The 14,983-nt window shown below is 38.5% G+C and overlaps 2 protein-coding genes and 1 pseudogene across 6 annotated transcripts in view; 1 reads left to right on the forward strand and 2 right to left on the reverse strand.

Moving 5' to 3' along the window:
- Window positions 1-9,684, forward strand: part of LOC105562546 (cGMP-dependent protein kinase, isozyme 2 forms cD4/T1/T3A/T3B) — a 46,681-nt gene extending 36,997 nt beyond the window's left edge. For all 4 annotated transcript variants that reach the window (XM_012013482.1, XM_012013483.1, XM_012013481.1 and 1 more), the window contains 8 exons: window positions 5,411-5,630; window positions 6,572-6,635; window positions 6,725-6,897; window positions 7,105-7,251; window positions 7,659-8,105; window positions 8,263-8,562; window positions 8,687-8,749; window positions 8,836-9,684. In XM_012013482.1, the coding sequence (XP_011868872.1) occupies window positions 5,411-5,630; window positions 6,572-6,635; window positions 6,725-6,897; window positions 7,105-7,251; window positions 7,659-8,105; window positions 8,263-8,562; window positions 8,687-8,749; window positions 8,836-9,001 (1,580 nt within the window). In that variant the 3' untranslated portion in view covers window positions 9,002-9,684. The remainder of the gene's footprint in view (window positions 1-5,410; window positions 5,631-6,571; window positions 6,636-6,724; window positions 6,898-7,104; window positions 7,252-7,658; window positions 8,106-8,262; window positions 8,563-8,686; window positions 8,750-8,835) is intronic.
- Window positions 9,685-11,582: 1,898 nt separating this feature from the next.
- Window positions 11,583-12,320, reverse strand: LOC105562586 (annotated as a pseudogene).
- LOC105562550 lies at window positions 12,279-13,769 on the reverse strand. 2 transcript variants are annotated; one of them, XM_012013490.1, is made up of 6 exons: window positions 13,686-13,769; window positions 13,277-13,541; window positions 12,945-13,136; window positions 12,703-12,856; window positions 12,454-12,614; window positions 12,279-12,362 (listed from the first exon to the last, which is right to left on the reverse strand). In XM_012013490.1, exons 2-5 carry the CDS (start codon window positions 13,490-13,492, stop codon window positions 12,586-12,588), a joined length of 591 nt encoding a protein of 196 aa, XP_011868880.1. In that variant the 5' UTR covers window positions 13,493-13,541; window positions 13,686-13,769; the 3' UTR covers window positions 12,279-12,362; window positions 12,454-12,585. The 2 variants fall into 2 exon arrangements, with proteins under 2 accessions (XP_011868880.1, XP_011868881.1); XM_012013491.1 differs by lacking the exon at window positions 13,686-13,769 and having other exon boundaries at window positions 13,050-13,136; window positions 13,277-13,512.
- Window positions 13,770-14,983: the final 1,214 nt, after the last annotated feature.

Here is a 14,983-nt window from a genome sequence, read left to right on the forward strand (position 1 = left end):
TATGGATATATCTCTCGTGCATATACAATTTTTATTGTAAATTTTATTACGATCGAACTTACGTGTGCTATCTGATAGTTTTACAATATGAATCTTTAAATATTTATTATTAATTCTAGAAGAGTATAAGAGACGGCAGTAAGACTATTATCTGGTACGCGAAGAGATTTCTTTCTTGAAATTTATCCCGAAAATCATGTAATTGTAAGACAACACGGCATTTCGAAGGGCTTTATGAGAATTTTTTTTAATTTCACCATACATTTTACTGATAATTGTAGAAGGAAAACCAACAATAATGGATTATATCGACGGTAACTGGCAAAATGTATTTTAATTAATTCACGACGTTAATTGGTGACACTTGAGAAGGACCAGTATTACTGGTCGAAACGTCGTGAATTAATTAAAATACATTTTGCCAGTTACCGTCGATATAATCCATTATTGTTGGTTTTTCACTCACTGGCGATCCACCTCTAACTATTGTAGAAGGAAAATTTCTAAAAAATTCTTTTTACACTTCAATGCATAGAGAATAACACGGATTAAACAGACTTTTATTTACGTTTATTATATTCCTGAAAAAAATCACCGAAAATTGGCTTCTTTTTTGGGGAGCTCTAGAGTGTTGTAACCCCTTAAGAGAAAATTCCCCCCGTGTAGTAAAAATATTTTGAAGAAATAATTAAAAAAATGTAACTCACGAGGGATCCACGATGACGATAGAGAAACGTACTTTTGCTATTGCAATTTTTTCGATATCTTGATTTATATAGCCGACAGCGCGACAACGCTGTCGCTGAATTATAAATACGATGCAGTCATCGGAGATCGACGATTCGCGGCTTATAAAATGTGCTCGGCGCGATGTTGAATATTTGCTAAACAAACGATTCGCATAATCAGTTGTTTTGGCGAAACGATACGACACGTCAGGAACATCCGCGCCTTGATACAAGCGGAGCCTCCGCCGCGAGAGAACGCGCGCGAGTTTTATTGTTTCCTTCTTTCGCAACCGATCGGCCGGCTGGTCATTTTGTTTCTCGCGAAAGTGATAAAGGCGCGTGCGAAGGACAGCTCTCTCGACTTTCGCAGCGTAGTTACATAATTATCTATACGCTATGTGAATAGCGACGCGCGTTATCCGCGAAGATTAAACGGAACAGTCATGCAAGGGGAGGTATGACTTTGCTGATGTTCGGCTCCGATTCTCGAAGCGGCATTCAAACTCGGACGTTTCTATTCTCGTGGCGTCCGCGTCGGATCGAAAGGTTTTTCCATTGTGCGAGTCGCACACGAGAGAGGCAGAGAGAAGGAGAGAGCGCACAATACGTTTTACGCAAGATAACTGACATTAACGAGGGAGACGTTATTTGTCGAATTAATTTTTGTAACTTCTAGGATGACGTGGGCGATAAATAATCCAAGGTGCTCGCGCCGAGCCTGCATTTATTGATATTTAGCGGTAATCTTGCGAGAAACGGGAATGGTTATTAAATATTTGTAACATTTGACTCTTCAAACGGGACAGCAACCGCTACGCGTCGCGTATTCGTAGCTCGTAAATCTTACCCCGAGTCTCTTTACCTCTGCTTATTTAATCTAGTATCACGTTTTGTGATTGCAAGGAACTTTCGTAACCGATTGTTGAACTATGTGCGGCTCAATCGCCGGCATCCTACGATCGTTTCGCCGCACGCGATTCAAAATCATCAAAATCCCCGCGATTGTTCTTCGTTAGCACCGCAATTATGCACACTTTCCAAAGTTCGTAATGGCGATACGCGCACGCGAGCACTATCGACATTTTCCAAGTTCTGCAGGCTTTCTTGCAGTTACGCATTCTGGACAAGCGATTTTATAACACAGTTTTCCGGCATTTTCATACCCGTTGAATTTTATGGGAACGTCGCGCCTCTATCAAGAACGAAATCTTACGAGAAGTTGGCAAGAATTGCGAAATCGATTTCGAGACGAGACACAGTCCACTCGAAGGAGGATACCGAGTCTATGAAAAGTGTCGAAGGGTTAGAGTGGATGGGCCCTCGTTTTTGAGAAATTTGCAAGTTAAAGTTGAGCATGCGGCCACGTGTACCTATAACTACCGAAACTTAACCACCACAAGCAACGAGCGCGGCGAGCGCGTACATTTTGATTGTACTTCGCTGGCGACGTTCGAGTTCGCTCGATCAGTTTTATTTTTTATAATTTAATTCGGTTTTATTATTGCCTGCAATGCAATATTATTAAATGCGCACGATACTTTTTACATATAAAATACAAAATACATATAACATTAAAAATAAGAATTCTACATTATTCACTTATTTTTCGTTACGAAAATTACTTATTAGAAAATTTAGACATTGCTGTGCAATTTTGTAGGTAAAAATTAATGTAAAAGCATGTAAAACACAGTTCACACACCACAAGCGTTTTATAAAAGAATAATTAGTTTGACAAATGCATTTCATATTGTGAACGTTCGGAGGGAAACATAATTAACATTGTAAAAAATTTCATAGTATACGTCAGACGTCTGCGAACCGGTGTACGGTCGCATTAAAAAAAAAAACAGATAAAACGTCGAAACTTGTTAGCGAACATTATTGCATGTAGCTAATTTTCGTACGTAATTATAGATTGCCTAAAGTGGGCTTTAGCCGTAATTAAACCGACCGACACGTATCCCCGCGATAGTCATCGTCGAAGTAACACGCGAGTTCGCACATCTTGGGGGCCCATTGTTGTGAATTTAGGGCGTGCAATCGTTAATACAGAAGCGATCGTATCAGCCTCTATTATATGTGCTCTTATCGCATATGCAAATTCGTGCAACTTCGCGAATGTGCACTAACAAGAATGGACTCTGTAAAACAGGCAACATATTGACCTACTTCCATGAGAATGGTTTCCTTCTCGTCTCGCGGCCGAACAAATGTACTTTTCCTTAAAGGCCCTCCCGAGGGGCTTTTCCGACGAGACTTTCTTCCCGGTTTGTAGATCGACGATCAACCGACTACCGTCGCAAGTTCCATTATCCGGTGAAAACGTGAGATACGCGCTGAATCGTATACGCGTAATATTTATTGAATCGTACGCGCGTCGACTGTGGGATAATAGAAAAAAAGAGCAATGCTGAGGGCATTGTGGTGTACAGATTTCCGGGCATTACTAGGCATTTTTTGGGCATTAGGCCTCGTTGGGGCATTGTAAAGATATAATAAGATAAAGTAATGTCCACTTGGCATTGCTGTACAAGACTTTGGTCAACGGTTTCCCCCCTCGGGTTTATCCCTCGATCTTGATGATTTCTGTCGATACACGTGACGCAAAGGAGAGAATTGATTCCCGGACAGTAGACACCGCGGCCGCGGCGAGGAAATAGCGGAGGCCCCGTAGAATAGAGAAATCGCGCTCGGTCCACCGACGAGTTAAGAACACGGAGGTCCAACTGTATCTCGTGACTCATTCATAACGCGCGCATGGGCCGCAGGACCGCCATGCGCCGACGCGTTGTCTCAAAGGGAAACTGCCGCTGGCGAATGCGCGCGGAGCGGAATCAAATGGGACATCGCGCCGGGGCATTCTCCGCGTGTCGGGAGCATGCCGACGCGCGTGCTTATTAATAGCCGCCGCTTAACTGCGCCGGTTAAACGTCGATGGGGAAAGACACGATCCATCTCGCGCGAGTCACGGATCGAGTAACGGAACCGGTCCGAGGTCCTTTAGTGTGACTCGCACTTAGGCGTTACGCGCCGAGGAAGTGAAAGCAACGCTCGCGGGACAATGGCGCGGCCGTGGACTGTCCTGTCGCAATGTCGAGCTCGATCGAGTCCCCGGCGGACGATACGGCAATTAATTAAAAAAAAAAAAACAGAGGGAAAGAAAAGGGAGGACTTGCGTAATCCGCATAGATCCTCCTTCAATTGATTCAACTCATTAGCGCCGTCGTGGATCGCTTCGCGAAGGAGAGTCGCATTGCCCTCGCGATTGGCGCGCAAGGATGCGTGATGTCGCGTTGTAAAATCATGTCAGATCGCGCGATTAAAGTTGCATTTATAGAACGTAATTTACGCTTGTCAAAGTGTTAATTCGTGTATTCTACTTGGAAGGAAAGATACGATATAACGGTTACATCTCACATCTTCAACGCAGATTATGAGAACTTAAGTTATTGAAAGTCATTACGTTGTTATACATGCGACAACGATTCCCATAGGACGTCCTCGCGACTCGCGGCCGCGATTTTAATAATTTCCTGATTAAAAAACAGAGATCCCAAGATGGAAATGTGGGGAGGTAATGCTTTTCAAACGAAAAGGACTACAAATCGCCAAGCGTCGAATATAAATGAGAAAGATGTTAGCGGAGAATATAACATGATCTCGAAGCGGCATGTAATTGCATAGCAGTCTATGATTGTCGTGACTTAGGGCCAGTTTCACAAACATCGGTTAACTGTTAACTAGGGTTCAGTCGACTCCCTATCTTTTTTCATCTTATTATTTAAGAAGAGACAGCGGATCAATTAACCTTCGGTTAGCAGTTAACCGACGTTTGTGAAACTGGCCCTTAACGCTATTCGAGGTAATTTCACTCCCTCTCGGGGCGTCGTCGGGTTCTCTCGATGAAAAAAAAAGGGGGCACTGAGCGCGCACGGAAAAAATAACGACGGTCACTTGATCGATTTAGAAATGTCAGTGGACCGTCAGGAGTATGTCACCGGACTTGCGCGTGAAAAATTTATTATTAATATTCGAAACGTGTTCCAGATGGCAAAGAAATCAAGCGTGAGTTGGAACATTTCTGAGACACAGTCCGTCGACGTATCTTGATAAGAGCCTACCGTTTTACGTGTCAGTTTCCAGTTTCATCGAGCACGCCGATCGCTGTACTCGACGGCTGGCTCAACTCTTAGGATACGAATTAATTTTAACACCCAAGTAATTTTAATACTAATTAATCTTAATACTGGTTTTGGAGAGAGGATAGACTGCCGACTTTTCCGTCCCAGAATTTTGTTCCGGTCTGCTGAATAACATGCATTTGAGAGCAATATAACTTCAGTCTTCCCTAGTAATTACAGAAGCCGAATGAGAAAATTCAACAATTTTAATAATAATCGTTAAATTTTTCGCAAATAAAGTGGAAACGCGATCAAAACGCTCAAATGGCATTTTTGCGTAAACGGATACGATATAAAACGATAAAATCAAGATGATAAAATCGACGTGCGAAAAAGAAAACGATAAAATCAAAATGTAATATTAAATTGACGAATTCTTGAGATAAACGATTGCAGATCCCTCGGTATTTAAATGATATGAAATTCGTGTCAATAACATTCTCAGTCATCGTACGACAAGAGAGATATCTCTGATCCCTGATTGAAATTCTTTTCCAGAGGGTAAGGTCGAGGTGTCGAGGGACGGTAAATATCTGAGCACGTTGCAACACGGCAAGGTGCTGGGTGAGCTCGCGATTCTTTACAATTGCAAGAGGACAGCGACGATCACTGCTGCGACTGATTGCCAATTATGGGCCATCGACCGGCCATGCTTCCAAACCATTATGATGAGGACCGGCCTCTCGAGGCAGGCCGAATACACGGACTTCTTAAAGAGGTAATCCAGCGATAACTTCTTCTTTCTTTCATCATCCTGATGGACGTCGACCTGACATTGTCAAATGCTGACCTGAGTAAATGAATGCTCTCCTATCCTGATAAATTTTGATCGTTGTCTTTTGATATAGATATTATCTTGAACAAAAATTCGCGGTACAATTGTTTAGATTTTAAACTAACACTACTTTTTTGACAAAAATCATATCGTTATTTTAGTCTTTTCACACTCTCGGAATTGTTGAATATTCCTTCAATAGCAGATTTTACTTTTCATTGCCGTTGCAATAGCAATGTAAAGTCCCGCGTTTGCATTGTACAAAATATCTGCAACTTCATCCTTCAAGATACGGCAACGATCGATTTGGAAAATTTTTCAACTGCATTTATGAAAGTCACGTTTCTGATAAGGCCAGGTAACTCTTTCTTTTATTCCGACGTGCAAAACTCGCCTATTAATCACGCGGATGTTATTTTAATGATCGATAATGCGGCTCTGTGTAATCGATTTTCATATTTTTATGTGACATGATTGACATAATTGTCACGAAGAATAGTGGTGGTAATAATTTTAACGCGACAGATGGTAAAATACGAATGTCACCCAGCGTGTACTTAACGATCCAGTTTGCAGCAAAATTATCGCAAATTATTTTAATAAGACACTATTAAAAGATTATTCCATGCGAATTCACGTACTTTCGTGTATCCAATCGAATAATGTAACGCGTCAATATTTTGTTATCCGGATAATATTTTATTTCCTTGCGTAATATCTGCGATTGGGAATTATAGCGATTTCTCGTCAAGAGAAATGATAGCATTGCGCGTAATAACCTATTCGCAAGTCTAATAAAAACTTGTAATAGCCTAGTGAAAACTTGTAATTGAAATAGTCTTACGTTGTATACTTTAGAACTGACGTGTGGTTTAACGTTTCAGCGTGCCAATTTTCAAAAACCTGCCCGAGGAAACTCTAATAAAAATTTCGGACGTCTTAGAGGAGGTACGAGTTGACAAGATATATATTTCTTTTTTTTGCTATACATATACTTTTGCTATATCTAGATTATATAATTGTGATTAATTTTACAGACGTTTTACAACAATGGGGATTATATAGTAAGGCAAGGCGCGAGGGGGGATACATTCTTCATCATCAGTAGGGGACAAGTACGCGTAACAATAAAGCAGCCCGACACAACGGACGAGAAGTACATTAGAACTTTAAGAAAGGGCGACTTCTTCGGCGAGAAGGCTCTGCAAGGGTGAGTGTAATTAATATTATCATTTTCAACTTTCGTGTGATATTCTCTCTTGTTGCCAAAGGATTAAAAATCAACATCACTTTGTAACTCACTTTCAGTAAATTTATCTTGTGTCAATGTTTTTCGATAAAATATTAAAAAAAACGCGCACTATAAATTCAGCAAGATTAATACAAATATATGTTAATTTATTTCATATTCTTATAGAGATGATCTCAGAACTGCTAATATTATCGCTGACGATCCAGAAGGAGTGAGCTGTTTGGTAATAGACCGCGAAACGTTTAATCAATTAATCTCATCCTTGGACGAAATTCGAACGCGATACAGGGACGAGTTGGTGGAACGTAGGAGGTGACTATACCTTTTGTTAACTGTATAAAAATTAGATTCAGCTAATTAGATATTGATAATTAGATGAGATATAGATAAGTATTCTAGATAGATTGATATAAACTGAGCTGTATATATTACACTCGTTATTGTATGTAATAATTATGTTCCACGCTTAGCATTAGGATCGGACAATAAACCATACACTCCAAGTAAGTTTACCAATAAAAACAGAATAGATACGTTATGTCAAAACAAAAACAAATATATCAGTTTGCTGATAACCTTGATAAAAGTTACCGATACTATCAGTAAACTGAATGCAAATAGCAGCGAGGAGAATAAACTTATTTGCGATTTGTAAACATGTATTTAACTTTCTATAGAAAGCTGATTTGTGTTATATTGAAATCTCGCGATTTCTTTAGACTAAACGAGGAATTCCGGGATGTACGGTTACAAGACCTTCGGACCATTGCGACTCTCGGCGTGGGTGGTTTCGGAAGAGTTGAATTAGTTCAAATTGCCGGAGACAGCACACGGTCGTTCGCTCTGAAGCAAATGAAGAAGGCGCAGATTGTCGAGACGCGACAGCAACAGCACATTATGTCGGAAAAGAGGATCATGAGCGAAGCGGATTGCGATTTTGTAGTCAAACTTTTCAAGACCTTCAAAGACAGAAAGTATCTCTACATGCTAATGGAAGCCTGCTTGGGTGGCGAGTTATGGACCGTTCTCAGGGACAAGGGACACTTCGACGATGGTACTACGCGCTTTTATACTGCATGCGTCGTGGAAGCATTCGATTATCTGCACTCCAGAAATATCATTTATCGAGATCTTAAACCGGAAAACTTACTTTTGGATAATCAAGGGTAAGGATACGTTCGTCTATGTGTTATAATGATGTATTGTTTCAAAAAGATTAAGGAATTTACAAACACACTGATATTTTGTTATTTTCAATACATCGACAAATCTCCATACCCACATTGTCAGCGATTTACATTTCGTCTTATAATTTTTTTTTAGATACGTTAAACTTGTGGATTTCGGCTTTGCTAAACGGTTGGATAACGGAAGGAAGACGTGGACCTTTTGTGGTACGCCGGAGTACGTGGCACCGGAAGTCATTTTAAATAAAGGTCATGATATAAGCGCCGATTACTGGTCCCTTGGCGTTCTCATGTTCGAATTACTTACGGGTACGCCTCCTTTTACCGGCGCTGATCCAATGAAGACGTACAACATTATCTTAAAAGGAATCGACGCTATAGAATTTCCCAGGTCCATCACGCGAAATGCAACGGCGCTTATCAAGAAACTTTGCAGGTAAATTGTGATACGCTTTATGTATTAGTGCATCCCATATTCTTTGATAAATATTTAGCATAGCGGTGTACCGCCATGTTAAACGTTTGTATCTCTCAAACGATACAGATTCCTCTGTTTTCAGGGATAATCCAGCGGAACGTCTTGGCTATCAAAGAGGCGGCATCAGTGAAATACAGAAGCACAAGTAAATATATTTCTTAGCATTTTAAAGATACGAATAAATATTGAAACACTTAATTTTTACGAATTAATTTTTTTAATTAATTGCAGATGGTTTGATGGCTTTAATTGGGAAGGTTTGAAAACGAGAACTCTGGAGCCACCAATACTTCCACGAGTTCAAAATGCTGTAGACACTACAAATTTCGACGCCTATCCGGCTGATACTGATCCACCACCACTCGATGATACTTCCGGTTGGGATAACGATTTTTAATGCAAAAACAAAGTATAAGGGACTTCTATTTAATATTCACATCTTTAACTACCTAGCAGGAAATTGTAATAGGACATAATGATCTCTTATACGAGATAATTGGCGACACCTGCATTTATTTATACTTCTCTCATACACTACGTGATATACAGATTACATTACAGTCGCATTTTATCATATTCTTACATTTTTTGTCATATCTCGCGATTTATAATCGCGATTCAAACGAAGGGAACTACACTGTGATAAAATTTAGAATTTTCATGAATTTCGGACAATATTAGCAAAAATTTAAAGAGAAAACTTTAGAGCTACAAAGTTTATATTTATGTCGCGTTTGACGGGTTCTTCTAGGAGTGTATCTTCTTCAGTGTTACACGTTGTAATAGGATACGTATGCAAGTGTCAAGTGCCATTATTACCTCGAAGAGGTAAACTCATACATGTCATACTTGTGCTCAGAAACGCGGTCACGCGCAAGAAACAGTCAGCTCAAGTCCAAGGGACCTCTTGCCATCCATTTAACTTGTCAGAATGTGCATATAGCTCGATCGGTCAGATGTTGAATTTTTTTATGGCAAGTGCATTATTGTTTGATTTACTTTTTAGAGTTTATTGTAAGAATATTTTAATTAATTATACATAACGTGACTCTTGTAAATAATGAATTATAAATATCATATAAATTTTAAATGTGGATTGTATATCATGCAATACATATATAATATAAATAAAGTTTTATTAATAACAACTGTAGGTGTGGTTCTAAGAACCAACCATTCATTTTCTTGAGTGATTTTTCTAGTAGTAAATATATAAACAAATAATAAAAGGAGAAAAATTATTAATTACTTTATGATTACTTGCAAAAAACATTTCATATTATAGAATATAGATAATATAGCAAAATTATTGAGAATAAAATTTGTTAAATAATGCATTGTATTTGATATATAAATGTATATTGATTTCCTTATATTTGAAAAAAGTAACTTGGCTGGTTCTTTCTCTCTTTGCCAAACCTGCAATTGTATCGCATATAATATAACGTTTGTTAACTTTATAAAATTTTTATATTCCGGAAAATGGTAAATAAAAAGTAAAAATATCATTAGAACAATTGTTTCAATGCTGTAAAATTATGATAATTTAACATTGTTATTTCTGTTAGCACTTAGATATGTAACAAATTATTTTAAGACGTGCGGAATAAAAAACATAAGGAGTGCAATTAAATAAACATTTTCTTCTTTGAGAAAAATTACTGACATGAAAAAATATTACTGTAATTCATGAGAGGCAAAAATGACAAGAGAACACTATTTACATTAATAATAATGAAAAAGAAAACTACGATTATAAAAGATCAAGCGAATGAATAAGCTTACGCAAGTGCGAAATAATTGGCTCATTTATAAACATACTATGTAATTTAATTCTAAATTTAACTGTATTATCATGTATTGTTTGTGCTTTAGGCTCGTATTGGTCTGATTAAATTTAAATAGAAAAAAAACGTTATTATAGTCACATAATGTTAATTACAGCGCCGTTCCGTACGAGATGTTTTAATACAGTCGATTTTTTAACAGTAACCAAAGAAAAAAGCAAACGTAATCATCAGAATAAACAATTATTGACGTTTTAGTCATTGAGCGGAATTATATTTAATTGTGTAAATTTTATACATTGCCCACCTGTATCTGTTTTTTAATCACATGTCTATTACTAACTGATCTTGAAACGTAATATTATGCGAAAAACGCTGAATGTGTAATATTATTAAATTAATAATTAATTTAATGTTATGTTTCTATAAGAAATTTATTGCGAAAAAATGTATCACCTGATTTATGATTCAAACATTTAAATCCCGATCTTCCTACTAATTGTATCAGTGTTCATTTGCGTCAATATTTATATCAATAAGTATTTATTCTGTTAAACCGTATCAATCATTTAGTGTTAATAATTGATTTATAAGGGGTTCTAAATCAAATAAAAATATTTTATTTTATAAATTTTACATTTTATGTAAAAACTCGACTACATAAATTATTTTTTTATAATGTAGTATCGGGAGCTATAAATGAAGGATATGGATGTTGTACGGTACAGTCACATACGTTTCCAAAAATAATGGAAAAGAATGATACATTATTTTTTATGTATCAATTTAATATATTGTACAACGATCAATTTTTCTGCGCAAAAATCTAGCTTTCCTTTTCCTCTTGATTAAAAATGACGGCCGATCTCTGGCTGATTTCGACATAGCCAACGACAGAATCGAGCAAAAGCGTACGTACAAATGTAGGATGACGCAATACTATGATTTGAATGAGATTTGAATTGTGCGATACAAAACCTAACCTAACCTAACATATATACAAATAATTTTAGATAATTATTAACTTCATATTACGTACATCCATATTTCAGATAACAAACTTTATTACCTGCAGCTCATCTCATATAGATATACACTCTATTTAAAAGAATAAAAATGCTTTTATTATTATTATTATAAATATGATAAATATCAAAACATGTTTCCTTGAAATTTTTCACGCAACTGCCGTTATGATTTATTGTTAGGGAAATCTTCAAACCACATTTTCAATTGCTCAGCCAGTTCCTTCTCGTCCGTAAATGACAAACTGTTCTCATTGTGCCTGACCAGTTCTGATAAACAATTATAATTGTATGCGCAAACTGGCAAACGGCAGCCAAACATGTCAACCAACTTTCATTGGCAGATCCAGTCCACTGGATAGGTATGAATGCACACACCTAAGTCTGCGCTAGCTAGTATTTTGGGATAATCCTCATTCTCAAGCCACGGCATCTTTATTGTGATATGTTTGCACTTTGTTAAATTAATGATTGCCATGTAGAAGTCCTTTAACGGTCCTTTGCCTGTAATCGCACAGACCAAGTCCGGCAAGTTTAACTCGCTAGTTATGCACGCGTTTTCGTACTCAAATAAGGCGCTTAATAGAATTGAGAAATCTTCATCCTCGGTCCAACTAGTGCTGGATATAACAAAGCCGGATCTTCTGGGTGAACTGGGTATCGATATGTCGTACTTTTCAATTAATTTGTGCGGAAACTCATTTTTTTCTGTCAAAGTTATTGGGTGAAATTCATCCGCTGGTCTGTCATACAGGATTTTTGCTTGAATAGTCCATTTCTTTTCCAAATCTTCCTTCATCGCTTTAGTGACGCAGAAATTATACTTTGCTCTGCAGCCAAACGTCGTCTCGATAACTCTTGCAAATCTAACCAGGGCATGATCCTGTCCCAGGTTCAGTGCCATGAGCAAATGGGCATAATTATGCCAATTAATCGTAAACTGCGCCTAGAAAAATGAAAAAACAGGAAATTTTGCATACGCATTATATTTTAGATAAAATATTTGCACGTTTCAGGTTACATTTGTAGTTTCTTACCTTTCCACATTCAAAATAGATGTCTGCTAAACTTATCTAAAAGGTAGCAATGGTAGCAATTACATCTTCGTCCTTGGAATCTCTGTACTTCGCAACATGTTCCTTGGCAGTGGCAATCCAATCGTAATCGATTTATCTCAATGATATACAACGACTCGTGACTGTAACAAGATTTATATTAACTCATCAATGAAACATTGTCTTCTCTTAATTACGATAAATGCTAAATTATTATAATGGTTAACATACTATAAATAACTGTATGATCGTTTATTTCTAATGCCAGCTTGTATGTCCATATTTCAGCCTCGCAGTCTTCATACCGATATAATCGAGCATGTTCACCGGCCGTTATCAGCATGCAAAGTATAAGCTTAGGCTCCCAATCCTTGACAATTTTTTTCTATTGACAATAAAGTATGTTCACATGATTACTGGGCTACAAGCTTTCGATAATAGCCCGACACAACAAATACTCTCTAGCAACTTATAAAGTAGCGACTAAACAGTTGCTTCCACTTCTTCAAACAGTTTTGCAGATACAACTTAAGATTGGTGTCCTTTTTTACATTTATCATAGTGTAAGCAGGAACTACATTTGGAGATTTGTTCTCGACTAGACCTCGTAGCTTGGGAGCGCACAGAGCAAACGTTGTACTTTCTATTTCCAACTCGCAAGTTCTCTGCAAAGGTAAAAAGACTTAAATTAGCTTCCAAGCACAGAATAGCTACGGAGTTCGACTTTTTCTGCTTCAAATCGTGTATAGCTTGCTCGTGGTACTCCAGAATAGAGCTCTCGTAATTGAAACCTAAGAAATAATACCTTAATAACTGCACCGTGTGCATATTGATCACTCGGCTGTAGCTTCCTCAATTTTTTCAGAACCGCTGCCACGCCGTTTGCAAATGCGACCTGTTCCTCCAGTAAACTTTTGACTTTACGCAGACACAACGCAGTAACGTCGTACTTAGAGATATCGATTGAAAGTCCAAGTTCGCTCTTTATCTCATCTTCATCACTGGTCAAGCAGTCCAGCATATCTAAGCTTGCGACTTCTTTGGGCGTAGTTTTCTTAATGTGCACCCATCTACGAAAAGCTTTTGTGTTTAACTGGTTATACGTTAACAAGGCATTCAATGCGCACACAGTCGCAGCTTTTCTATACAAATTATTGCTGTAATATACAACGCTCAATCTGTCCAGCACGAAAGAGATAATATTCTCAAGATACCTGAAGCTCTCAGAATCTGTAGGGCTCGGTTCGACTCCGTCGAGTCAAGAGATGCAACTGCACAAGGTGAACAAACAGTAAACACACGCTTTCCTCATACACATGTTCAGACAGTACGCCTACGTTGTAAGTTAAATTGCGACACGTGTTCCACGATTGTCTCCTGCGCTTACATTCGGATTCCTTCATTTCACGAATGACCCACTCGACATTCCGCTTCATAATTTTCCTAGTAACAGCGCACGCTTTCGCCGGCAGAGTTTTAACGGGAAACTTACATACTAGACTGACGAATCTGCATTTCATCACCACGGCGTTGTACATGTCCCTCTTAACTGTACAGAGTTTGCCCAGGCACAACTTGCACTTGACCGACACGTGCGTGGAGTAAAATTCATCTCTGTTCATGTGTACGAATTCATTAGTTCCAGCAAGACGCCAGTGTCGAGCAAACGCTCGAGCGTGCTCTTGCCGGTGTCCAACTGTCCACGCGCTTTTCCCAGTAAGCGAGCACAGGCTCGAATATCTCCGCGGCGCTGATCGCATTCCATCGAAGATCTCCCACGTATCCGTACTTCCGCGCAACGTTCGTGTCGCGGTCGACAATACTTTGTATACTTTTGGCACTGTCGCCGACAATACCCTCCATCGGCACTAAAAGGGTCGTGCACAAGCTGGGAAATTGTCGAAAGCACTGCCGACATTCCTCGTCCTCTGCCAGAAGTGTCTCAAAATAACTGAACAGTTCCAGAGCACATATAATAATGTACAGCAAATGTTTCAATATAACCTAAAAATACATGCTGTATGAATTTTTGTATTATAGTATATATTAAAAATGCAAATGATAATAAATTGATAATCTATACTTACGTATGTATTATCAATGTTCTCTAATAATCTCTCTCAGAGATAAACCTGACAGCCACGCCGGCAGACACCTTTGAGACAACAGTAAAATAGATACCAACTTTAAGACCTACATTGGTTATCGTATAGTAAAATCCTAAAGGCAACCTTAAAGCGTTAACTTATAGGCACCAAATGGGCACTAGTGCTACCTGGGGACATCTATTTCTATTTCAGTTCCGCTTGGGACGTGGAAGGAACAGCACGTCTTCTAACCTAGAAGGAAGAAACAGTTCGATCCTGCGGGGTTGCATCATCCGATTGCATCATCCAGCGCTGCCCAATAGTTAAGTCTCTGCATTGTGTTAATAGATTGAAACTCGCGCATATAATTCTACGTCTATCGGTTCGTCGCGGCCGTGTCGGACCAATGGTTAGGCCGAGAGCAA

This window comes from Vollenhovia emeryi, unplaced genomic scaffold, assembly GCF_000949405.1.
Source record: "Vollenhovia emeryi isolate VEMERY1.0 unplaced genomic scaffold, V.emery_V1.0 DF939186.1, whole genome shotgun sequence".
Classification (NCBI taxonomy): Eukaryota; Metazoa; Arthropoda; class Insecta; order Hymenoptera; family Formicidae; genus Vollenhovia; species Vollenhovia emeryi.

What these genes read in the sequence shown, in the direction of transcription:
- LOC105562550 (XM_012013490.1), bottom strand. Translation starts at nt 13,492, where the DNA reads ATGCTGGACTGCTTGACCAGTGATGAAGATGAGATAAAGAGCGAACTT. An exon ending in CACACGGTGCAGTTATTAAG is followed by an intron (nt 13,137 to 13,276) that starts GTATTATTTCTT and finishes TTACCTTTGCAG; the next exon opens with AGAACTTGCGAGTTGGAAAT. An exon ending in CGATCATACAGTTATTTATA is followed by an intron (nt 12,615 to 12,702) that starts GTATGTTAACCA and finishes ATCTTGTTACAG; the next exon opens with TCACGAGTCGTTGTATATCA.